At 38.4% G+C, this 25,626-nt stretch overlaps 2 protein-coding genes across 14 annotated transcripts in view; one reads left to right on the top strand and one right to left on the bottom strand.

Moving 5' to 3' along the window:
* NF1 (neurofibromin 1) overlaps nt 1-25,626 on the bottom strand; it is a 260,201-nt gene that overhangs the window by 76,391 nt on the left and 158,184 nt on the right. The gene's annotated exons all lie outside the window — the stretch shown is intronic.
* On the top strand, nt 216-25,427 carry OMG (oligodendrocyte myelin glycoprotein). 2 transcript variants are annotated; one of them, XM_031010602.3, is made up of 3 exons: nt 216-377; nt 19,239-19,311; nt 24,741-25,427. In XM_031010602.3, the coding sequence occupies exons 1-3, from the start codon at nt 352-354 to the stop codon at nt 25,038-25,040; spliced, it is 399 nt and encodes a 132-aa protein (XP_030866462.1). In that variant the 5' UTR covers nt 216-351; the 3' UTR covers nt 25,041-25,427. The 2 variants fall into 2 exon arrangements, with proteins under 2 accessions (XP_030866462.1, XP_018875669.1); XM_019020124.4 differs by lacking the exons at nt 19,239-19,311; nt 24,741-25,427 and adding an exon at nt 1,195-2,708 and having other exon boundaries at nt 217-377.

Genomic DNA, 25,626 nt, shown 5'->3' with positions numbered 1-25,626 from the left:
GACAAATGTTAAAATATGGAACCCAATCTCAGACAAATACATAGAAAGGAGTAAGGGCCAACTCTCATGCATAAGGTATCCCATCCTATAGCAAATCAGATATATAGGTACGCTTAATGCCACAAATTTTTAAAAAAATTGTCCATTTTGTTGCGTGTGCACCTCTTGCCATAAATTTGAGTCAGCACCAGCGACAGCTCTGCAGTCCTCCTATGTGGTACTGATCAGGTGGTTGCAGAGCTTCAGCTCACAGCAACACAATGCAGCTGAGCAGGCAAGCACAGCCCACAGCCAGAAACAGTTCCGACTCTACAGAACAAGACGACCTTTAAGTTTCCCAGAGAAAATGAGATGCTGATGTTGAAGACGACACCACGGTAAGATGTTATTTAAATCAGTAAAAGGCTGACTTTGGAATCTTTTTCCTTTTTCTTTTAAGAAAAAGTCAATGTTAGGATTAAACATATATTCAATAGCAAGTGCATGCACCAGAAATTTGCTGCAGTGTCAGTTGAGGGATATTTTTTATACATTCAGTCACTTTGTAAATATACATATTGTTTTCCTTTAAAATGGGCACTGAAATATACAGAAAAAAATCACTTTATAAAATGTGAGGTTTATAGGTACTGTGCTGGTCTGGATTTTTCAAGTGCTTTTTACAAAGATACATTTATCCTAAAAACATACAGATAAAATTTCGAAGAACTGCTTTAATATCTAAATAAAATCTACCCTATATACACACATTGAATTACATTACTGCAGAGATTAAAAAAAAAGACACGACAGCCATTTTTTCTCATCTGAGTAAGAAAGCATATCATCAAAAATAGTAATAGCCTACAACTGCAACTATTTATTTGCAAAGAATGCTATTTTATCATATTAAGGCTCTAGAAAGATAAATAAGAAAGCATATGGTTAGAAAAGGGGGGAGGGAGAGAGAAAATAAAGGAGAAAATGCAGGAGAGAGTAGGGAGAGAGTCTCTCTCTACCACATAGCCCAATTGAAGGATTAAGCATTTGGACTATAAATGAAGGGGAGCTTTGTTAGTTTAATCACTGGAACAATTATAAAAGGACTCGACAACAATGAGGTTTATTGAAAATTTTGCCTAATGCTAACTGACCCATGCAGATGCCTAAACCGTATTTGCATATTAAAAGAAGGGTGTATCTGTTTGTTTCTAGGCTTTGATGGAATATCAGATATTGAAAATGTCTCTCTGCCTGTTCATCCTTCTGTTTCTCACACCTGGTATTTTATGCATTTGTCCTCTCCAATGTATATGCACAGAGAGGCACAGGCATGTGGACTGTTCAGGCAGAAACTTGACTACATTACCATCTGGACTGCAAGAGAATATTATACATTTAAACCTGTCTTATAACCACTTTACTGATCTGCATAACCAGTTAACCCAATATACCAATCTGAGGACCCTGGACATTTCAAACAACAGGCTTGAAAGCCTGCCTGCTCAGTTACCTCGGTCTCTGTGGAACATGTCTGCTGCTAACAACAACATTAAACTTCTTGACAAATCTGATACTGCTTATCAGTGGAATCTTAAATATCTGGATGTTTCTAAGAACATGCTGGAAAAGGCTGTCCTCATTAAAAATACACTAAGAAGTCTCGAGGTTCTCAACCTCAGTAGTAACAAACTTTGGACAGTTCCAACCAACATGCCCTCCAAACTACATATCGTGGACCTGTCTAATAATTCTTTGACACAAATTCTTCCAGGTACATTAATAAACCTGACAACTCTCACACATCTTTACCTGCACAACAATAAGTTCACATTCATTCCAGACCAATCTTTTGACCAACTCTTTCAGTTGCAAGAGATAACCCTTTACAATAACAGGTGGTCATGTGACCACAAACAAAACATTACTTACTTACTGAAGTGGATGATGGAAACAAAAGCCCATGTGATAGGGACTCCATGTTCTACCCAAATATCATCTTTAAAGGAACATAACATATATCCCACACCTTCTGGATTTACCTCAAGCTTATTCACTGTAAGTGGGATGCAGACAGTGGACACCATTAACTCTCTGAGTGTGGTAACTCAACCCAAAGTGACCAAAATACCCAAACAATATCGAACAAAGGAAACAACGTTTGGTGCCACTCTAAGCAAAGACACCACCTTTACTAGCACTGATAAGGCTTTTGTGCCCTATCCAGAAGATACATCCACAGAGACTATCAATTCACATGAAGCAGCAGCTGCAACTCTAACTATTCATCTCCAAGATGGAATGGTTACAAACACAAGCCTCACTAGCTCAACAAAATCATCCCCAACACCCATGACCCTAAGTATCACTAGTGGCATGCCAAATAATTTCTCTGAAATGCCTCAACAAAGCACAACCCTTAACTTATGGAGGGAAGAGACAACCACAAATGTAAAGACTCCATTACCTTCTGTGGCAAATGCTTGGAAAGTAAATGCTTCATTTCTCTTAATGCTCAATGTTGTGGTCATGCTGGCTGTCTGAGGGTCTGCATTTTCTGAAACTAATGAAAGCACTCCTCCCTGATGTACAGTTGGGAAAATATGTCCATATCTAACCAGTGATTTGAGCTATATTTAAGTATTCAAGAAAGCCAGTCTTAACATTTCTGACTCTGATGTAAATGAAGTAACTTGTCTTAAATAAAAGAAATGCACAATGTCTTGGTACTTGCTGCTATTTTACTGTCTTAAGTAAACTAATGAGTTTCTTTTATAAAAAAATGAAATGTTTTCTTTTAAGGCTTCAATTTATTGCACAAAATATAAAGCATCTAAACTTTAATATGTATTTTATGTATGTTTACACTGTCAAACATCTGGAAAATAAAAGGTCTATGCTCATAACTGTGTCATTTGGCTTTCCAGTCATACCAACTTTAGCAGAATCAAAATGACCTCACCATTTTTGTTCTAGGGTACCTTGGTAAAATCTTTAAGGTAAATAAAATGGCAGTAGTATCCAAGGATATTTTACTGAAGTAAAATCGTAGCTGCCATCCCATGAATGGTTATGCTACAACATTATTTTACAGACAAGCCATAATTGTTTTAAATCTAAATGATGTCCTGCTTCTGAGGAACTCTTGGCTACTTTACAGATTATATAACGGACAAAAGCTCTTCAAAAAGCTAGAAGACACTAGGCTTTGCATTTTAATAAGAAAAGTTTAACGGTTTTGTTTTTTGCATGTAAGAAGTGTTAAAAACATAATGAAAAAATTTAAAAACATGTAAAGAAGCAGTTTTAGTGCAGATTTAACACACCATTAATGGAGAATTTAAATATTTACAAAATTAAAATCCTACTACATGAAGGAGAAGAAAATTTATCTTTTACAAATCAGAAATCAGAATTACCTAAATTAAAAATAAGATTAGCTTAAGAATAAAGTCATTGGGTCTGACGAACTTGGGCAGTACTGAGGAAGTGAGGAAGGAGAGAGGGAAAGGGAAAAGGGCATTTGGTACTACAACCAGGTGGTGAACCCAGTAAAACAGACTGAGGACTAAGGCTAGGCATGGGACAGATCTTGACACTCCAAATCAAACCATACTGGAACTCCAACTAGGAGAAAATCACTGAGAAATTCTCTACAAATATAAAAGTTAGCCAACTTATGAATTAGTGACAAACATAAGAAACAGCCACAAGGCAGCAAAAGAAGTCCTGAAACAGGATTGATTAAAATGCAAGACAGCATAACTGAGATGGGTGAGACACAAATGTGGTATTTAATTTGTGAGACGTAAGGCAGAATCTCATTTCAAGCATTTCTAGAGGTGGGAAAAAATAGAGAAAGGAATTTTTATGTTCCTTCATAAAAACTTTTAAAAATTCAGATAGCCTCCTTTGCTGGTTTAGGAACATTTCTATTGAGAGAAAAGTAACAACACTCTAATGTGTTCTTTTTTTTGCTTTTTAAGGATCAGGATTATGGAAAAATTACCATTAAGCTTCAACAAAACAGTCATCTTTCATGCTGTCTAGTACAGTGGCTCTCGAACATTTTCTGCCTTAGCAAACCTGATTGGCTCACTGTGTCAGGGAATCTCACCATGAAGAAACAGGATTATTTGAAAAAGTCCCCTAAATGATTTTAAAATGCATTACCTCTCTATATACGGAAGCTATCTCCACTCCCTCCCAAACACTGATTAGTACCTTCACCATCCATGATAGGGACTAATTGCTTAGATAATCCCTACTCTACCACATACTTGTGTCTTATTTAAAAAAACATATACACCGACTTTCACAGAAAGTAGGTTTCTTTTTTTTTTTTTTTTTTTTGAGACGAAGTCTCGCTCTTATCCCCCAGGCTGGAGTGCAATGGCGTGATCTTGGCTGACTGCAACCTCCCCCTCCCAGGTTCAAGCAATTCTCTCACCTCAGCCTCCCAAGTAGCTGGGATTACAGGCGCCTGCCACCACGCTCGACTAATTTTTGCATTTTCAGTAGAGACGGGGCTTCACCATGTTGGCCAGGCTGGTCTCAAACTCCTGACCTCAGGTGATTCGCCTGCTTCGGCCTCCCAAAGTGCTAGGATTACAGGCATGAGCCACCGCGCCTGCCCTGAAAGTAGGTATCTTAGAGGTAACTGTCTTTTCCTCTGAGGATACCAAAAACTCAATGCTGTCTTAGAATTTTTAGGGGGAAAAGTAATAAGAAAGTCAAATTATAGACTACTGCATTAGGAGCACCTATGGATTATGTCAATCCTACAGACATGTCTGCAAAATGCAGAGTCAAACTTGGTAAACTTACAAGTACAATATACGTCAACTACTCAGACTCTAAGTCCTTAGACAGAAGAATTATCTAGCCTTAAAGTAAAGTTGACCCTTGAACAACATGGGTTTGAACGGCATGGGCACACTTATACATAGATTGAAAGCACAGTATTTGTGGGATGTGAAACCCACATACTGTATAAATAGGTTCCATAAGGAAGCACGTTCCACAGGGCCGATTTTGGGATTTGAATATGCGCAAATTTTGGTATACACAGGGGTCTGCTAACCAATCCCCCAGATATACTGAGGGAAACTATAATTAGATAGTATTTCCTTCCAAAGAAATTATATTCTTATTATTAATGGAAAAAGGCTCATTATTTGCCACTAAGTATTACTGTATTCCTGGCTCCAGAAAAATTTCAAAATGCATTAGTCCTTAGCATCTATCTCTCAAGCACATCAAATATGTATGCATATGTGTACAGATATACACATACCTATATACACATATATCTATATCTATCTTCACCCATCCATCTTTAAGGCTTGGCTCTACTTTACAAGCAACTTGCCTCTGCCACTTCTCAGCTGTATGACCATAGACAAGTTATTTCACTGCTCTAAGTCACAGTTTCCTCATCTATAAAATGGGCTGGCAGAACTTACAGTGGTTTTTTTCTGAAGATTAAATGACATAATTCACATAAACCCTTCACAGTGTCTTGGCCCACCCACATTCCTAGATGCAGTAATGTTGTTGTTGTGAGGATTATTATCACATCTGTATGTCCAAACCCAATGCTATGAGAAATTCCCATATATGGAAACATTTCAGCTCTACACACTGAGAGCAAGGGAATGAAAGGATGTGCTTGCTTTAGTCTCTTCCCTGCTAGAAACCAGGTTTAGATATCAGTGAAATAGGGACCCAGAAGAAAGTCAGAAAGACATTCACTTACCACAGCAGAATGAGAAGATGGCTTCTATAGCTAACTTAAAAGATCACAAATATGTGCTATTCAATATCTTCCATAATGATGCTATCAAACAACAGCAAATTCCTTTAATACCAAAAATGTCAGTCAAGAGTTAACCTAAAATCTTTCATAAAATTTTTCCTTATAAAATATATTTTAAGAACTAGATAAAAGAATGTATTACACACTACCACCCAACATCTTGCTGGTGAAGAATAACTTATATTTCTATTAAAATCACAATCGAAACAAGGATGGCCACTATTGCCAATCTTTTTAACAATATTTGGGAAATTCCAAAACGAAAAAACAGAAATAACAGATATTGGCAACAAATAATTAGAAAATTATGGGAAAAATATACAATGTCAAGAAGTAACATTAACATGAAATATGCAGCATCAAATGGGGAAAATCTGGAAAATATTAATGAGAAGTATAAATTAAGACTTGATGCAGATGACAAACTAAGGTCTCTCCATTCATTCATTCATTCTTTCACTCAACAAATATTTAGTCAGCACCTGGAACATATCAAACACTAAGGTACAGAGGACTTTGGTGGGATACTACGTTGCAATTATTTCCAGTATAGTTTACAGATTAAGGCAATTCTGAAAAATATTCCAATGAGAAACGTTTTGGAACCTTAAGCTCACATAGAAACAAGCAAGAATAGAAAAAGAAGTAAATACTACAGTTACATTAACTTATTTATTTATTTATTTATTTCATACAGAGTCTTGCTCTGTCACTCAGGCTAGAATGCAGTGGTGCGATCTTGGCTCACTGCATCCTCCACCTCCTGGGTTCAAGCGATTCTTCTGCTTCAGCCTCCTGAGTAGTTAAGACTACCGGTATGTGCCACCATGCCCAGCTAATTTTTGTATTTTTAGTAGAGATCAGGTTTCACCATGTTGGCCAGGCTGGTCTTGAACTCCTGACCTCAGGTGATCTGCTTGCCTCGGCCTCCCAAAGTGCTGGGATTACAGGCGTGAGCCACCGTGCCCGGCCGATATTAGCTTTTCTTGAGAGAGAAACATATATCAGCCATAATAATTAGAACAGAATGATAGTGGCATAAAAATAGAAAGATAACCACAATATAGAAACAACAGCACAATGAGAGCACAGGTACACAGAAGAACTGAATATGTGACAAAGCTTTACTTACTAGCTGTGTCACTTCAGCAAATTAGGTTTCTGTGCCTCTATTTCCTTATACGGTTATTGTGAGAAGAAAATGAGATAATACAGATAAAGTGTTTAGAACAGTGCCTAGCACACAGTAAATTCTCAAACATTGTTAGCTGTGGAAAGAAAAATCAGAAACCAAAGGGGAAAGGAAAGACTCAATAAATGAGATAAGGAAATTGGAAAAAAGTTCAGTTTAACACTCACTTCATGTGATACACTGACAAAGTGAAAGAAAACATGAACCAGGAAGTCATAAAACCAGCAGAAGAATTTAAAAATATTTGTAAGTCTTCAGGTGGAAGGCTATTTAATTAGAAAAAAAAACAATCACAAAGAAATTATCAATAGATTGGTCTATACAAAATCCCCATTATGCTGAAACAACCAGCCTGATAAAAATATTCAAATAAGATGCTATAAAGGAGGTTGTTAATCAGGAGCTCATAAAATGGATGAGAAAAAAATCTTAAAATTCTCAATGAATAAATGGGCAAAGGACATAAAAAGAATGTTTACAAGATACAAAATACTATGATTAATATATGGGAATATGGCCAACCCATAATTGGGAAATGCAATAAAAATGTGACATCATTTTTCACTATTAAAATAGCAAGCAATTAAAAAAAAAACCAACGATGGGGAAGGTAGAATGAAATGGCCATGTTCACATATTGGCACAATTCTTTGGGAAAGCAATTTGGCAATGAAATTTTTAAAAAAGTAAGATATTTTAACTTTTGTCTACAGTTAAGGCATTTAAACTTTTGCCTATAGGTAAATCACAGCATTCTTTCTAATAAGAAAAACTGAAACAACAATAAATATCCACCATTAGGAAATTAAGTAAACAATGACCCACTGACCAGAATATCTGGCCAATAAAAATATTTATGAAGAGTTTTTTAAAGTGTGAAATGTGGAAAACGCAAATATTAGAAAAATAAGAAAAAATTATAGGACATAGAACCATGTATTAAAAAGTAACAAAAAGAAAAATGCCAAAATGCTAACACTGTAGACCAAGCATATTTTATTACCTGCCTTGTCCTTGAAATAGCCAAGAGATCTAAAAAAAGAACTACTGAAATGTTTGTCTAGGGCATCTAGACTGAGTAAGAAAACAAGAGAACTAAGAAGACACAAGATGAACTGTGTACCAACCCTTCCCTTTCAATAATTTCTCATATCTCATAATAAAATCTAAACTCTTAATATGGTTTACTGCATGATAAGGGCCTTGCTTCCCTTTAGAATATCATCTTAAAATTTTCCAGCTCTCTAACATTTTATAGTTCAAACAAACAAAATATCCTGTCCCTTAATCACCATGCTTCGTGCCACCAGGCTTTCAGAGATGCTGCATGTCCTCTCTCCCTCTTCTTGCCCTCTCAAACCCTACTCATCCTTTTGATTTCAGCTGAGACATTCACTTGCCCCTAGAAGTTTGTTTTTTTGACCATCTTTATCTGAATTTATAAATAAAAGAATGAATTAACATAGATCAAAGATGTGACTAGTCGGCTAACAATGACCTACTTAGGACAGACCAAGTCAAACCTGCGAGTCTTATTCTAGAGTCTAAGTTTCTTTCATTTATTTCAAAGTTACAGCTTCAAAGTCCTGAGAAAAGAAAGATCAAAGAAAAGAATGAGGGAGGATTTGGCTAGGCTACTACTAGTCATATAAGAAACTAGTTCTGGGCCAGGCACCATGGCTCACACCTGTAACCTCAATAATTTGGGAGGCCAAGGTGGGTGGATCACTTGAGGTCAGGAGTTCAAGACCAGCCTGGCCAAAATGGTGAAACCCTATCGCTACTAAAAATATAAAAATTAGCTGGGCAGGCACCTATTATCCTAGCTACTCAGGAGACTGAGGCAGGAGGATCACTTGAACCCGGGAGGCGGAGGTTGCAGTAAGCCGAGATCATGCCACTGCACTCCAGCCTGGGTGACAAGAGCAAGACTCTGTCTCCCACTCCAAAAAAAAAAAAAAAAAAAACAAAGCAAAAAAAAACTAGTTCTGGGCAATGTGGAGTTACCTTTGGAACAATTCTAGAGAAAGGTTAATTCTGATACCCATGAACAATTCAATATAGAAAATTGCTCAACGGAAGTTAGAAGAGAAGTAGAAACAAATGTCATGTTAAGGTGTTAATAATGTGTTAAGCAGATTAGTACATTTCACATTTAGAAAACTGTGGTGCAAAGTGAGGTCTTTAAGAAGATCAACTGTTAAGAAATGCCAGTTTGGTTCAACAGCCCCAACTTTGTTAAACATATTTAAGAGCCAGGTGAGACACATGCTCAACATACCCACTTATCCTTATCTAGAAAGCCTGACCTGAGATTCTGAATCTAAATTTCTGGAAAGTTATTTTATTTTATTTTTTTTATTTTTAAAACTATGTTTTATTTTTATTATTTTTTAATTATTATTATTATACTTTAAGTTTTAGGGTACATGTGCACAATGTGTAGGTTAGTTACATATGTATACATGTGCCATGCTGGTGCGCTGCACGCACTAACTCGTCATCTAGCATTAGGTATATCTCCCAATGCTATCCCTCCCCCCTACCCCCACCCCACAACAGTCCCCAGAGTGTGATGTTCCCCTTCCTGTGTCCATGTGTTCTCATTGTTCAATTCCCACCTATGAGTGAGAATATGTTATTAATGAGCCCAGGAGCAGTGGCTCATGCCTGTAATCCCAGCACATTGGGAAGCCAAGGTGGGCAGATTGCTTGAGCTCTGAGCCCGGCAAACCCTGTCTCTACAAAAAAATACAAAAATTAGCCAAGTGTGGTGGTGTGTGCCTGTAGTCCCAGCTACTTGGGAGGCTGAGGTGGGAGGATGGCTTGAGCCCAGGAGGCGGATGTTGCAGTGAGCTGAGATCACGCCACTGCACTCTAGCCTGGGTGACAAAGCCACACCCTGTGTCTCACACACACACACACACACACACACACACACACACAGAGTTATGAATGAGATCAAAGCACAGAAATTACCATACATACGCACTCACTAAAAACAGGAAAACTGCTTCGCTCTTGTCTGATCAAAATAATTCTAACTATATTGGTGGTTTAACAGCAGAGCATGACATAAAGTTTATCACCTACGGTGTGTGTTTTTACCTTGGGCAAGTGATTAAATGTGTCCTCTGATAAAAAATATGGTTAAGAACATATACTCCAGAAGGTGTTTTAAGGAATAGATTAAAACATGTATATTAAAGCACTTTGTGGGTGCTATATAACCATTTTAATGATTACTATCCTTTGTACAAGAGATTCTTGGGTAGTTAACAAGATTAGAAGTGAAAATGACTGAAACAGTAACAGTAAATAATTTCTCATATATCTGACACCTTCAGTTATGCTTCAAATAATTAATTCACAAGGTTTGTTATTTATCCCCTAAAAAAATTATTTAGCAGTAAAAAATTAGATGTCTGAACATTTCACATGGATACCATAAGGCCAAGGATCAATAAATCTAATGAAATACTCACACCAGGAAACGCAGTTTTTCACTTTGTATTATTTTGTTGCCCATAGTCACAGTTGAAACATACTGAATGCTTCTGGAAGGCTGAGGGAATTCGAATGAATGTCAAATGCTTGCCTCAACAGAAAATTAACTAAGACTTAATGGCTTTCCATTGAGAAAGAAGAAAAACAAAACATAAGTAAGGGAAGACAAGGATGCCATACACCACAATAACCACTGGGAAAGCCCTAATTTGCCATCCAAAGCCTCAGCGACCATTATCACATTTGAGATATTTTGTAGTGTAAGACTGACTGGCATACAACCACATCCATTTATGAGTTATATTATTTAGACATTAAATACTTATCTGTATTCCTTATACCAATGACAAATAATCTAAGAAAGCAAACAATTGTTTAAAAATAGTTTCACCTATTTATAGGAGCTAAAATTTCCTCATGGTATGGCTTTTCCACAAGATCACATGACATTTTTTTTTGCTTTAACAAAATATACTTGGATAAAGTATTATGAGTCTCTTGCCTTGACTTTAAATTCTACAAAAAAAGCTGCAGGTCATTAAATATGAGCTTAGAGACACCTTGTAAAAGCTAAAGTCTCTTTAAAACATATTAAAATAGGCTGGGTGTGGTGGCTCACGCCTGTAAGCACTTTGGGAGCCAAGACGGGCAGATTACCTGAGGTCAGGACTTGGAGACCAGCCTGGCCAACAGAGCAAAACCCTGTCTCTACTAAAAATACAAAAATTAGTCGGGCGTGTTGGTGCGCACCTGTAATCCCAGCTACTTGGGAGGCTGAGGCAGGAGAATCGCTTGAACCCAGTAGGTGGAGGTTGCAGGGAGCCAAGATTGCCCCAATGCACTCCAGCCTGGGCAACAGAGCAAGACTCCATCTCAAAACAAAAAAGAACAAAAAAGCATATTAAAAGTATTTAAAGGATCAAGGAATCACTTGTAGTAACAAATATTCACATATTAACTATGAGTTGACTATAAACTGATTTTAAATTTAAACATAAATGTCACACATGATACACCTCATTTTCTGTATATTCTTCAAAGTAGTCAGGTTGGATCGCTATACTTTTACTCCAATGATAACATCATTACTGAAAACAACTCTGGGGCTGTTCCTTTCAAATACCACTAAGAGCTAGTTTGTAAGTTACATAAGAAAACTTTTTTTAAGACAGGGTCTCACTGTCACCCAGGCTGGAGTGCAGCCTTGACCTCCTAGGCTAAAGTGATTCTCCGATCTCAGCCTCACAAGCAGCTGAAACTACAGGCTCTCATCACCACACTCTACTAATTGTTTGTACAGGTGATGGGGTTTCATCATGTTGCCTAGGTTTGTCTCGAGCTCCTGGGCTCAAGCAATCTACCTGCCTTGGCCTCCCAAAGTGCTGGGACTACAAGTGTGAGCCCCCATGTCCAGCAGAAAAACCTCATCTTAAACAAAAAACAGTATTACTAAATGTGACATTTTGTCTTGCTTATCAAAAGATTTCAAGTATGAGATTTTCCACATTCTACAAGAATGTATTTCAGACTTTGACAACACTTCCAAAAAATTATTTCCCTAAAATGTTGTGCTCAAAGGCAGCAAAGTTTGAACTAAGTGCATCACCTCCAAAGGTGACTCTTCTGAGATGAACAACATTCATTTGGATGCATTTATTCTTACATGGTTGTTTCAGAATTTTTCCACTTTTTTTTTTTTTTTAAGACAGAATCTCACTCTGTCTTGCCCAGGTGGGAGTGCAGTGGTGCGATTTCGGTTTACTGCAACCTCTGCCTGCCGGGTTCAAGCAATTCTCCTGTCTCACCCTCCCAAGTAGCTGGGACTATAGCCATGTGCCACCACACTTGGCTATTTATTTATTAAGATGGAGTCTCATGCTGTCACCCAGGCTGGAGTGCAGTGGCATTATCTTGGCTCACTGCAACCTCTGCCTCCCAGCTCAAGCGATTCTCCTGCCTCAGCCTCCTGAGTAGCTGGAATTACAGGCGCGCACAGCATGCCTGGCTAATTTTTGTATTTTTAGAAGAGATGGGGTTTTGCCATGTTGGCAGGCTGGTCACGAACTCCTGACCTCAAGTGATCTGCCCACCTCGGCCTCCTAATGTGATGGGATTACAGGCGTGAGCCACCACGCCCGGCCTCCACATTGTTTTACAGACTTAAACTTCATAAATACATCCCAATGGATTATTTCCTTTGAGGATTATACACTTAAACTGAAATAAATGAACCACAGGTGATTCAAAAAAACTTTTGGCCGGGCACAGTGGCTTATGCCCGTAATCCTAGCACTTTGGGATGCCGAGGTGGGTGGATCACCTGAGGTCAGGAGTTCTATGAGACCAGCCTGGCCAACATAGTGAAACCCCGTCTCTATAAAATATACAAAAATTGGGCCAGGCACGGTGGCTCATGCCTGTAATCCCAGCATTTTGGGAGGCCGAGGCAGGCGGATCACTTCAGGTCAGGAGCTCAAGACCAGCCTGGCCAAAATGGTGAAACCCCATCTCTACTAAAAATACAAAACTTAGCTGGGCATGGTAGCACATGACTGTTTAATCTCAGCTACTCGGGAGACTGAGGCAGGAGAAGCTCTTGAACCTGGGGGGCGGAGGTTGCAGTGAGCTGAGATCTCACCATTGCACTCCAGGCTGGGTGACATAGTGAGACTTTATCTCAAAAAAAAGAAAAAACAAAACAAAAATTAGCCAGGTGTGGTGGTGCATGCCTGTAATCCCAGCTACTCAGGAGGCTGAGGCAGGAGAATTGCTTGAATCCAGGAGGCAGAGTTTGCAGTGAGCAGAGATCATGCCACTGCATTGCAGCCTAGGCAATAAGAGTGAGACTTGGTCTCAAAACAAACAAACAAACAAATAACAAAAATCTTTTTACAGAGCAACAGATGGACTGCAACCACTAACATTTTTTGTATGTGTCAAGTCATAACCACCAGATTATTCAGAATGTATCAATCACTAAATTATCTTTGTTGTACAAGGCAAAGACTTGCTTTACCACTAACACCCAAGTAATGTGGATTACTTATATAAACCAAGTTATCACAGAAAACAAAACCACTCAAGAAATCTTCTGGCTCAATTGAGAATTCCAATTCCAATCACTAGGATTAAATAAAGTCTTTTTCCTTCAAACCATAGTCATGTAGGTCTATAATTAAAACTGGTAATTAGGCCTAATAAGGTGGCTCATGCCCGTAATCCTAACACTTTGGGAGGCCAAGGCGGATCATTTGAGTCCAGGAGCCTGAGATCAGCCTGGGCAACATGACAAACCCTGTCTCTACAAAAAATACAAAAATCAGCTACGCATGGTGTTTCTACACAAAAATACAAAAATTAGCCTGGCATGGTGGTGCACACCTGTAGTTCCAGCTACTTAGGAGGCTGAGCTGGAAGGATCACTTGAGCCCAGGGAGGCTGAGGCTGTAGTGAGCTGTGACTGCGTCACTGCACTTCAGCCTGGGCGACAGAGTGAGACCCTGTCCCAAAAAAACAAAAACAAAAAAACTGGTAATTAGTGGGGTTTTTTTGTTTTTTTTTTGTTTTTTTTTGTTTTTTTGAGATGGAGTCTCACTCTGTCGCCCAGGCTGGAGCACAGTGGCGCCATCTCAGCTCACTGCAAGCTCTGCCTCCCAGGTTCACGCCATTCTCCTGCCTCAGCCTCCCGAGTAGCTGGGACTACAGGTGCCCGCCACCACGACCAGCTAAGTTTTTGTATTTTTAGTAGAGACGGGATTTCACCGTGTTAGCCAGGATGGTCTCGATCTCTTGACCTCGTGATCCGCCCGCCTCGGCCTCCCAAAGTGCTGGGATTACAGGCATGAGCCACTGCATCCGGCCTTAGTTTTAATACTATCATTGAATAATTACATACAAAACCTAGATTCTCTGTATATCCAGATAAAGACATCTAAGACCCGGAAGTTAAAGTTCAAAGTGTGAACAGAAAATTTATACTCCAAGATGGTCATTGTTAAACAGTAATAGACTTGGCTATGGTTTAGAAAAGGAGGGATTTATCAAAATTTGTCTAGAAAGACAGACAATATCAAGTGTTGGGTGAAGATGTACAGAAATTCAAACTCTCATTCACTGCTGGTGGCAATGTAAAATAATGCAGCTACTTTGGAAAATCATTTGGCAGTTCCTCTAAAGTTAAACACTGAGGTACCATACGACTCAATTCCACTCCTAGATATGTATCTAAAAAAACTGAATGCATACGTCCACACAAACGCTTATATATTGTATGAATACAATAGAATATTATTCAGCTATAAAAAGGGATAAAGTTCTGATACATGCTACGACATGGATGAATCTTGAAAATATTAAAGTAAAAGAAGGCAGTCACAAAAGAGCACATATTGTATGATTCCACTTATATGAAACATCTAAACTGTGCAAATCCATAGAGACAGAAAGTAGATCAGTGGTTGCCAGGGGCTGAGGTGGGGCAGGAGGAAAGGGGAGAGTGACTGTTGATGGCTATGAGGTTTCTTTTTGGAGTGATGAAAATGTTTAAAATTAGACAGTGGTAATGAGTACACAACTCTGAATATGCAAAATTGTATACTTTTTTTTTTTTTTGAGATGGAATCTCGCTCTGTCACCCAGGCTTGAGTGCTGTGGCGCTATCTCAGCTCACTGCAAGCTCCGCCCCCCAGGTTCAAGCCATTCTCCTGCCTCAGCCTCCCGAGTAGCTGGGACTACAGGCGCCTGCCACCGTGCCCAGCTGATTTTTTGTATTTTTAGTAGAGACGGGGTTTCACCGTGTTAGCCAGGATGGTCTTGATCTCCTGACCTCGTGATTCACCCGCCTCGGCCTCCCAAAGTGCTGGGATTACAGGCGTGAGCCACCACGCCAGGCCCAAAATTGTATACTTAAAAAAAAGATTTTTTTTTTTTTCCAGATAGGGTCTCTCTCCATTGTCCAGGCTGGAGTGCAGTGGCTTGATCTCAGCTTGCTGCAGCATCAACCTCCCGGGCTCAAGTGATTCTCCCACCTCAGCCTCCTGAGTAGCTGGGACTACAGGCATCAACCACCACATCCAGCTAATTTTTGCAATTTTTGTTGCAGAGGCAGGGTATCACTATGTTGCCCAGGCTGGTCTCGAATTCCTGGACTCAAGTGACTCTCCCAACCTCAGTCTCCCAAAGTGCAGGGATTATAGGTGTGAGCCACTGTGCCCAGGCAATTGTACACTTCAAAAAGGGTGAATTTCATTTCAATCAATTTTTTTTTTTTAAACTTGCCTAGGGGGTCAGAGTCAGGTTATCAAGATGGGTATTAGATGGAAAGGATAATGTCCCATGATAAAGGAAGGGCATTCAAACCAGGTGGAAAAGAGTATGCAAAAGCAGAGAGACATGTGAGGATGTCAGGGCATGGCAAAGGGGGCAATGGTGAGATGGTCAGCATAGCTGAAGCACCAAGTACAGTTTAAAGCATCCTTCTACAGACATTACCCAACACTATGATGATTTAAGATGATTAACCAGTATTATTCCATATAAATGATCAATTGAGACAAATGCTTTTAAGACTTTTTTTCTAGCATTATAGTGGAGATAATGTACAAAACATTCATTTGTCATTCTGAGCTTTTTGGGCAGACTTTGTGGCTTAGCCAGCTCCTAGAGTCTTCTTGGATCAACTGCCCTGATGATACCTTCAACAATGTGTCATAAACACTTCCCTGAGAATAGCCCAGAATTTCACACAGGCTTACTTGGAATCACATCAACGACAGTAGAATCATCACATTTTCAGAATACAAGGTCAGCATCTAGCCTCTTACCAAAATGACTTTCGATCTGCTTTGGCTCAGCAATTGTGCAAGTAAGGTGAGCTGTATAACAGATTATGAAGAGACTTGTATGAGATGCTAAAAAATATTTTTATAAGCCAGTGACTTTTTGAAATGTAGTACATATATGATTGGGTGCTACATGAAACAGGCATTTCATAGTTCTATATTTCCTTTTACTGTTGCCTTTTGTTGGTTTTCTAGTTATGGCAATCAATATTGATTTTCCATTCACAGTATAAATTTTCCTTTAAGAAAAAAAAGTCTATAAAAATACTGAATAAATAATATAGATGGTTATGAAGAAATGGCAAAAAAAAAAAAAAAAATCCCCGAAGTAGTACATGAATACCTTAAGCAAGAAAACTTAGCTAAAAGGAGCACATAAAGATTTTACCTGGAAGCGAAATGGTCACATTTCAGAGAGATGATTCTGGCAGTAATGTGTAAGATGGAGGCAATGGGGTAAAATACCAGTGACAAATACTCCAATTAGGAAATTGTTGTAATAGCCTAGACCAGAGGTCAGCAAAGTATGGCCCACTTACAATATCCTTCCCACAGCCTGCTTGTGGACCTATTTTTGTATGGCTTCCAGGCTAAGTATGATTCTTACTTTTTTTTTTTTTTTTTTGAGACAGAGTCTCACTCTGTCGCTCAGGCTGGAGTGCAGTGGCGTGATCTCGGCACTGCAACCTCTGCCTCCTGGGTTCAAGCGATTCTCCTGCCCCAGCCTCCTGAGTAGCTGGGATTACAGGCACACACCCACACACCACCACGCCCAGCTAATTTATCTTTAGTAGAGACGGGTTTTCACCATGTTGGCCAGGCTGATCTCGAACTCCTGACCTCGTGATCCACCCTGCCTCGGCTTCCCAAAGTGCTGCAATTACAGGTGTGGGTTCTTACATTTCTTTCTTTTTTTTAAAAAAAAAAAGAAAAATTAAAAAAAAACTTTATATGGGCTGTAAAGCCTAAAATGTTTACTATTTGGTCCTTTACAGAAAAAATTTGCCAACCCCAGCTTAGACTAAACTGCTGAAGCTACCAAATAAGTTGGTAGCATGAGAGTGAAGCATAAAACAAAATTTCTGAAGCAGAATCAGTAAGACTTAATGACTAATCAGATGTATGTGGTAAGAGCAGGTAAAAATTAAGATTCTATAAACTCAGACAGATAGGGATACTATCATCCAAGAGAAGAAAACAGAAAGGAGAGCATCTTTTTAAAATTAAATCATTTTTCTTTGATTATGAAAAATAAGTGACAACAAGCCAAAATTAGATAACAGACTTACAGTATTATACCATTAGGAAGAAAAACTTGCTCAAAGATGGGCATTCACCCTGAGAACCTATGTTTTACAACTATGGAGAAATGTGTTCTTTTTCCTATATTAGATTTCTAAAATGAAGAAGCTGACATTTTACTATTGAAGAGAATCATGCTTATATACAATTCTAGAAGGTACTCACAATTAGGCCTCTCATAACAATGGCCTATCTTTTTGCATATCCATTGCTCACAAAACTTCCAAATAGTTTCTTCCTCTCTCTCTCTCTTTTTTTTTTTTTAAAGAGGCTAGAATTCTCCTTTGTTGCCCAGACTGGATTCTGAGCTCAAGCGATCCTCCCACCTCAGGCTCCCAAGTAGCTAGGATTACAAAATAGTTTCTTGAAAAACTGTCTACACTAAAAAGCCACTTTTCAGTGCTATATACTACTAAAATGTTTTAAATGTTCTACTTTTAAATATAGGTTACAAACCTAGTAGCATAAAAATTTTAATCCTGAAAACCTGAATTGCTTTCAGACAACATCAGGTGCATTCAGGGTGGTATGGCTGTAGGCCTGAACTGCTTTCAGAAATAACCAAACATACATAAATTCATTTCAAAACAAAAATTTTTTGAGACAGGGTCTCGCTCTGTCCCCTTAACTGGCTGAAGTGCAGTGGTGGGAACATAGCTCACCGCAACCTTGAACTCCTGGGCTCAGGCGATCTACTTGCCTCAGCTTCCCAAGTGGCTAAGACTATACAGGTGTGTGCCACCACACCTGGCTAATTTTTTTTAAAATATACTTTGTAGAGACAGGGTCTCATGATGTTGCCCAGGCTGGTCTCAAACCCCTGGCTTCAAGTGATCCTCTTGCCTTGGCCTTCCAAAGCACTGGGATTATAGGCATGAGCCACTGAAGCTGACCTCATTTCAAAATTTTAGAAGTCCTATTTAAAAGAGACATGAAGGCCAGGCGCGGCGGCTCACGCCTGTAATTCCAGCACTTTGGGAGGCTGAGGTGGGCAGATCACCTGAGGTCAGGAGTTCCAGACCAGCCTGGCCAACGTGGTGAAACCCCATCTCTACTAAAAATACGAAAATTAGCCAGGTGTGGTGGCGGGCACCTGTAATCCCAGCTACTCAGCAGGCTGAGGCAGGAGAATCACTTGAATCTGGGAGGCGTAGGTTGCAGTGAGCTGAGATCTTGCCACTGCACTCCAGCCTGGGCAACAAGAGCGAAACTCTGTCTCAAAAAAAAATAATAAATAAATAAATGAATGAATGAATGAGACATGAGGCACAGGTGCAATGAGCATAGACATGGCATAAAACTTAATAGGATTTTCTAAAAAAAAAAAAAAAAAAAAAAAAAAAATGCTTCAATTACCAAGGCAATGTCTGTGCAAATATCACTCAAGAAAAGATCTCTGTGTTCTTTTCATGAAAAAAAAAACCAAAAAAAAACCCAAAAGATCCAAAAAGACCAAAGAAAAAAATTACAGAAGGGAAAACTGGACCTGTTTCTAAAGTAAAATATTAAAACTGCAATTTGAAATTCTCAAGAAAGTGCTATATGAAATTTATGATCATTCTCATCATTTTCAGAAATTACTTTTTTCCATTTTCTTAAGAATTTTGGAAGAATCAATACGTGAGGGAAGACAGTTCTGGAAACATTTCAAAAACAGATCAACGGAAAGTAATGTAAGTATATAAAGAAAGACACAATTTTTTAACTTAATTTTTGTTTTTTAGAGACAAGGTCTTGCTCTGTTGCTCAGGTTAGGGTATCCATAGCTCACTGTAGCCTTGAATTTCTGGGCTCAAGCAATCCTCCTCCATCAGCCTCCTGAGTTGCTGGGACTATAGCTCACATCCCACCATGCCTGGTTGATTTTAGGAAGATGATACAGTGTACATACAGTTTGTAGCAATTAAGGTTTTAGCAGGAAACAGATGGCACATTCAAACTGAGATATTAGAGATTATGTATAAAGGAGAAGGCAGGTTTTAAGGAAACTCTTAAGAGACAGTGTGATACTACACCTGAAGTAGTGAGTGCAGGAAGCAGTTAGCAGAAAGCAGACACAGAGTAGGTTGTGTGGAGAGGGTCACCCAACAAAAACCATACTGCATGGATGGATGTAGCCAGCCCACTGGGACCCTGCAGAAAGGGAGCCAAAAATATATACCTCCTAACCTTACTCTCTTTCTTCCCCCTAATCTTCTGCTTGTATTCCCTATGGGCCAGCTGAAAGCCAGAGAGGAGAGGAGCCCAATGATACCCTCTACACAGGTCAGCCTCTTAGGGTACACAGCAGGGTAAAGAACAGAGTGGATTTGAAGAGGCAAAGGCAAGATGTCCAGCATGTAGTTATGTTAGTCAGCACGAACTAATTTCTGTCACAAATAATCCCAAAATATCACTGGCTAAGACAACAAAAGTTAATTTCTCTTAAATCATGTTTTCTAATGGTTTTACCATCTTCTGGCGTCTTGGAGACCCCCTCCACTGAACCGTCTGTTTCTAGTAGGCGTTGATAGAAGAAAGCAAGAATGGAAGATTGGTGAGAAGTTTGACATCAGGCTTAAAAATCACATACAGTTGACCCTTAAACAACATGGCTTTGAACCATGCTGATCCACTTATACAGAGGTTTACTTCCACCTCTGCCAGCCCGGGGACAGTAAGACCAATCCCTCTTCTTTCTCCTCCACCTACTCAACATGAAGATAAAGAGGATGAAGACATTCGTGATAATCCACTTCCACTCAGAGAACAGTAAATATATTTTCTCTTCCTCATGATTTTCTGGGTAACAATTTCTTTTCTCGAGCTTATTTCACTCTAAGAATATAGCATATACAACATTTAACTTACAAAACATGTTAATCTGTTTATGTTATCAAAAGGCTTCCGGTCAACAGTCTATTAGTAGTTAAGTTTTTGGGGAGGCAAAAGTTATACATAGATTTTCAATTGCGTGGAGATTCAGTGCCCCTAACCCCAGTGTTGTTCAAGGGTTGATTGTACATCATTGGAACTGACATTTTACTGGCCAGAACTCAGTCAGATGGTACCACCTAACTATCAGAATGCTAAGAGTGGTATGGTGCTGTGCCCAGAAGGAAGAAGAGAAACATGAATATGCTAAGTACTATTCTTATCATGTATTATGTAACACTCCAGTAGAAAACGGAACAGCACCCCAAAATCAATCTCATCAATATTTCTGCAGCGAAACATTAATATCCACACTAAGTGAAACAAAGATAGCTAAAAACCTCCCACCTATGCAGATAAGGCATTTGCACCAAATAAATTTTGGTGTCAAACTTTTTTATTTTTTGATAAAACTTAAGGTTTTTGGAGGATTTGGGGTTTCAGATTACAGACAAGGGATTATGAATGTGCATTATGATCCACATTGTACAAATGAAGAAATCTTCTCAAAACAGCAGCCAGGAAAGTAGAGATGAAAGTTAAACTCAAGCCTGTGCCTTCCAAATTTATGCTAATGTGAAGGGAAAACTGCAAATAACCAAATAACTCTTACTTTAGACATCATTAATGATACCAGCCCTCCGACATGGAGAAACAGGAGGTATTTCAATGAATTCCAATACTTATTGTGCCCTTTTTTTTTTTTTTTTTGAGATGGAGTCTTGCTCTGTCCCCCTGGCTGGAGTGCAGTGGTGCGATCTCAGCTCACCGCAACCTCCGCCTCCTGGATTCAAGCGATGCTCCTGCCTCAGCCTCCCAAGTAGCTGGGACTACAGGCGCATACCACCACGCCCGGCTAATTTTTTGTATTTTTAGTAGAGATGGGGTTTCACCGTGTTAGCCAGGATGGTCTCCATCTCCTGACCTCGTGATCTGCCCACCTCGGCCTCCCAAAGTGCTGGGATTACAGGCATGAGCCACTATAACTGGCCCTGTGTCCTATTCTTTATAAGCACTCAACTATATTAGAAGGTAGAGGGAATAGAAGGAATAAGAGGTGGTATCTTACCACAAAAAAAGCCAGAATATGGTGGAAGATTTAGTTTCTTTAGTGAAAATGAGACTCTGATCAAAGTATAAAGTACTAAAATGACTGATTCTGACATGAAGAATTAGGGAAGGATCGTATAAAAGGTGCTGACATGAGTGGAGCTTGAAGAAACAACACAATTTTGAATGAGGAAAGTACAGTAGTACCCCCTTAACTGTGGGGGATATGTTCCAAGACCCCTCAGGGATACCTGAAACCACAGAATTACAGTATTGAACCCAATATATGCTGTGTTTTTTTCCTATACAGAAATACCTGTGATAAAGTTTAATTATAAATTAGGCACAGTAAGAGATCAAAAACAATAATAAAATAGAAGTTATAGCAATATACTACAATAAAAGCTATGTGCACATGGCATCTCTCTCAAAGTATCTTATTGTACTATACTCGCCCTTCTTGTGATGATGTGATATGACACAATGCCTATGTGATAAGATGAAGTGAGTTGACTAATGCAGCACTGTGACACAGTGCTAGGCTACTATTAACCTCATGATACATCCAACTTATGTTTATTTCTGGAATTTTCCATTGAGTATTTTCAGACCATGGTGGACCATGGGTAACTGAAACTATGGAAAGTGAAACTTAGGATAAGAGGGGGCTATTATTACACTTTGGGCAAGTTGGGGAGGCTGCACAAAGATACAAAGTTGGTGGGTATTTGAAGACCTGAATAATGGCAAATTGATTATTGTTTGTTTGGGAGCACTTGAGTACTAAATAGAATTTAAATTTTACTTAATCATCATGAAGAGGCCTGGGGAGCTTAAGATAAATAAGAAAGAGAAGATAATGAGAAATCCAGTGTTGGAGAAACATTTGGCTAGGTGATGATACAATTAACCAAGAGATTATGAGAAGAATATATCTAGATACAAAAATAGGAAGGAGAAAACACTAACTTCTGAATTTTAAACAAGTTGAGACTGAGGTGTTTGAAGCATCAATAAAGAGTTGTGTAAGTGTATACTCAAAAGGTCAAGATTAGAAAAATAGAATAAGTCACAGTTTGCTCAAGTTTGAAACATTACTATTACTATTACTATTACCAACTATATACCCCCCAAAGAAATCCACAGAATGAGCAAGTGAGCAGAGAGAGGACAATGACAAACTCCTGTAAATTACTGTAGTACTCTGATTCATAATATCTACTCTGGTTGGCAAGAAGTTTTTTTCTGTTTGTTTACTTCTTAGATCTGACCACATTAACCTCTAGTTAAGTGAAGTTATTATATGTACCATATAAATAAGATTTACCAAGCATGGTTCTATTCATGGTTTATTCATTCAGGGGAAAAATGATCTTCACAGCACAGTAAAACAAGTGAGGAACATGTACTGGCTTGTACTTCTGCCATTTATGTTGCAATTTCCTTGTAAGTCAACACCATTGTTCACAGTCCTGCAATTTTTAAAGTGTGCTGGCCAATATGATGAAAACATTAGCAGAATACAACCCAACTTCCCTATATGCTAGTTATCATGGAAAACGGCTGACCGAAAGACAAAATTCCTTCAAAAAATTTACTTTATGCACTTCAAGGTGAGTGGTTTAATACATTAAAAAACCATACACAAACACACAAAAGTTTGTAAACTCAGTATGAAAAAGTATCACTTTCATATGTAATCCTTTTCTTAAGTTTCATATTAATGAAGTTTAACTTCTTTTCTAAGGTTACTTTATTTACCAAAAATTAAATACCTGAAATGTTGTATTACTGAATTATTTTTTAAACTTCAAAATAACCATGGGTAGAAACTGCCCTATAAACATATGTACAGATGTTCTAAGGAAAACGCAGACACCTTTAATACACTTACTTGGTTTAAAATCATAATAATCACAGCAGGCAAAATAGTAAATTCATCTAGTTAGAGTCAATCCAGTGAAGCAATTCATTAATGTATACATGGTAAGAGGAATAACAAATGCTATTCACTGGATTCTTTAAATTAGCAAGCAGATTTTAGAACTTTATTTGAATTCTTTAATCTCTGCCAGAGTCTATCTGTTTATACCTAGTTGTCTGGAAACACTCAGTTGGATACTTCCAAAGAGCAAATGGCAGGTCAAGTTTAGAACACATGACTTCCTCACTAATTATATTTAAATAGCATGCAGTGAGTGAGAAATCAGATTCCCCATAGACGCTGGAGAAAGACTGAATTCTTACTCTTCAAAGAAAAATATCAAAAGGTAACATTAATTTGAAATGTTCTCAATTACATATTAGAGCCAAATGTAACTTTTAATATATATGTTAGAGTTCTACAGTTAAAATTTGGGCTTTAAGTCACAGACTTAAGTTCTAGCTTGGGTCATTTTTAGACATGCACCTTCAGGTATGTTATGCCCCTTGTCTGAGCCCATTTGCAAAATGAAGGAGTTGGTTTTGTTCATTTCTAAATCTTAAAACTATGAACTTCTCTAGTTTGTTATTGTTGTTGTTGTTGTTAATGAAGAAAACCTCATCCCAGCACTGGGGAAATGCTTTGGTTTAACCTCTTTAGTCTTTGGGTAAATATTTAGAAGTAATATCCTAATTTGTGACCTAAACTAAAACCTTAAATTGTTGGAATAAAGGTCATGAGAAATCAAGAAAATACTAATATTTATTTCATTATTTCTTTTGTTGCTCTACTGTCCCAAATTGCCTCTCAGTCTTTGCCCCTACCCTACTCTATACTGATCTCAAGCCCCCATATTTATTGTATTGAATGTCTAGAGTTTTATTTTTTTCCTTTTTTAAATAGAAAAATGCCAATTAAGCTCTTTTTCAGTCTTGGGATTGTTTTTGCGTTCAGTTGGTAGCCCTCAATAGAAAATAGGTCTTCTGTCAGCAGATGTTGACAACAAAGAAAGGGAAGCTTTTAATTTGTTCACTAATAGTGAAAAAGCAAACATTTACATAACACAAATGTACTGATAAACACAATTAAGGATATATGCTTGCCTATTTGTGATCCAAGTGTTCAATTAAAATTATATAATTATTGTGAAACAGAGGAGGATGATGTTCAGGCTATCACTGACTGGCCTGCTCTTCATGTTTGTTAACATTCCAGGGACAAACTTCAACATCAACAACCTCAAATTCTATGGCAGTATCCAATCCTGCGTCAAGCCTGAATCCCGGGACCAGACCTAATCCCAGGACGAGCACCAATCCCAGAATGAACCCCAATCCTGGGATAAGCCCAGATCTCAAAATGACCTCGAGTCCCAAGATGACTCCAAATTCCAAGACAAGTCTGAATAGAGCAGTGACCCCAAACATAGCCACAACTATGAATATCAATACTGTGACAAATGGTAGCACCAATCCTGGGACAAGCCCAAATCTCAAAATGACCTCAAATCCCTAGATGACTCCAAATTCCAAGACAAGTCTGAATACAGCAGTGACCCCAAAGATAGCCACAACTATGAATATGAACACTGTGACAAATGGTAGCACCATACTCAATCCAATGGACAACATTTATTTTCTATGTAATATTTTTGCTGTTTTGTGTATACTTGCACTCAGGCTGAAGTGAACTTCAACTGCCTGCATTCTTATCTCAGTTTCTTATTATTGCTGAATGACAAGCATGCTAGGAAAATATCATTTATTTCAATTTACTATTTAAGAAATTATCATTATCTTGATTTTTTTTTGCAAATTATAATTGTGTACATTTAAATATTAACTTAATATGATGTTTTCCTTCCATATGAAAGAAGTATGCACTACCTTATTAAATGCTGAAACAAGCAAAATACCATGTTTGCCTTTTAAATGTTTGCAAAACTGAACCGAAACTCAGATATTCATATTAAAGGTGTAAGAGAAGAAATTATGTAGGTGGGGTGTGTGTGTGTGTGTGGTGTATGTGAGAGAGAGAGAGCACACACATGAGAGTGAGAGAGCGAGTGAGCAACAGTGACAGAGAGATGAAGGATAGGGGA

Source organism: Gorilla gorilla, chromosome 4 (assembly GCF_029281585.2).
Source record: "Gorilla gorilla gorilla isolate KB3781 chromosome 4, NHGRI_mGorGor1-v2.1_pri, whole genome shotgun sequence".
Classification (NCBI taxonomy): Eukaryota; Metazoa; Chordata; class Mammalia; order Primates; family Hominidae; genus Gorilla; species Gorilla gorilla.
The sequence above is the reverse complement of the archived record's forward strand: the minus strand, read 5'-3'. Positions and strand labels throughout refer to the sequence as shown.

Bases quoted from the DNA above. Each gene is read 5' to 3' on its own strand.
- OMG (XM_019020124.4), top strand. From the start codon at position 1,201: ATGGAATATCAGATATTGAAAATGTCTCTCTGCCTGTTCATCCTTCTG.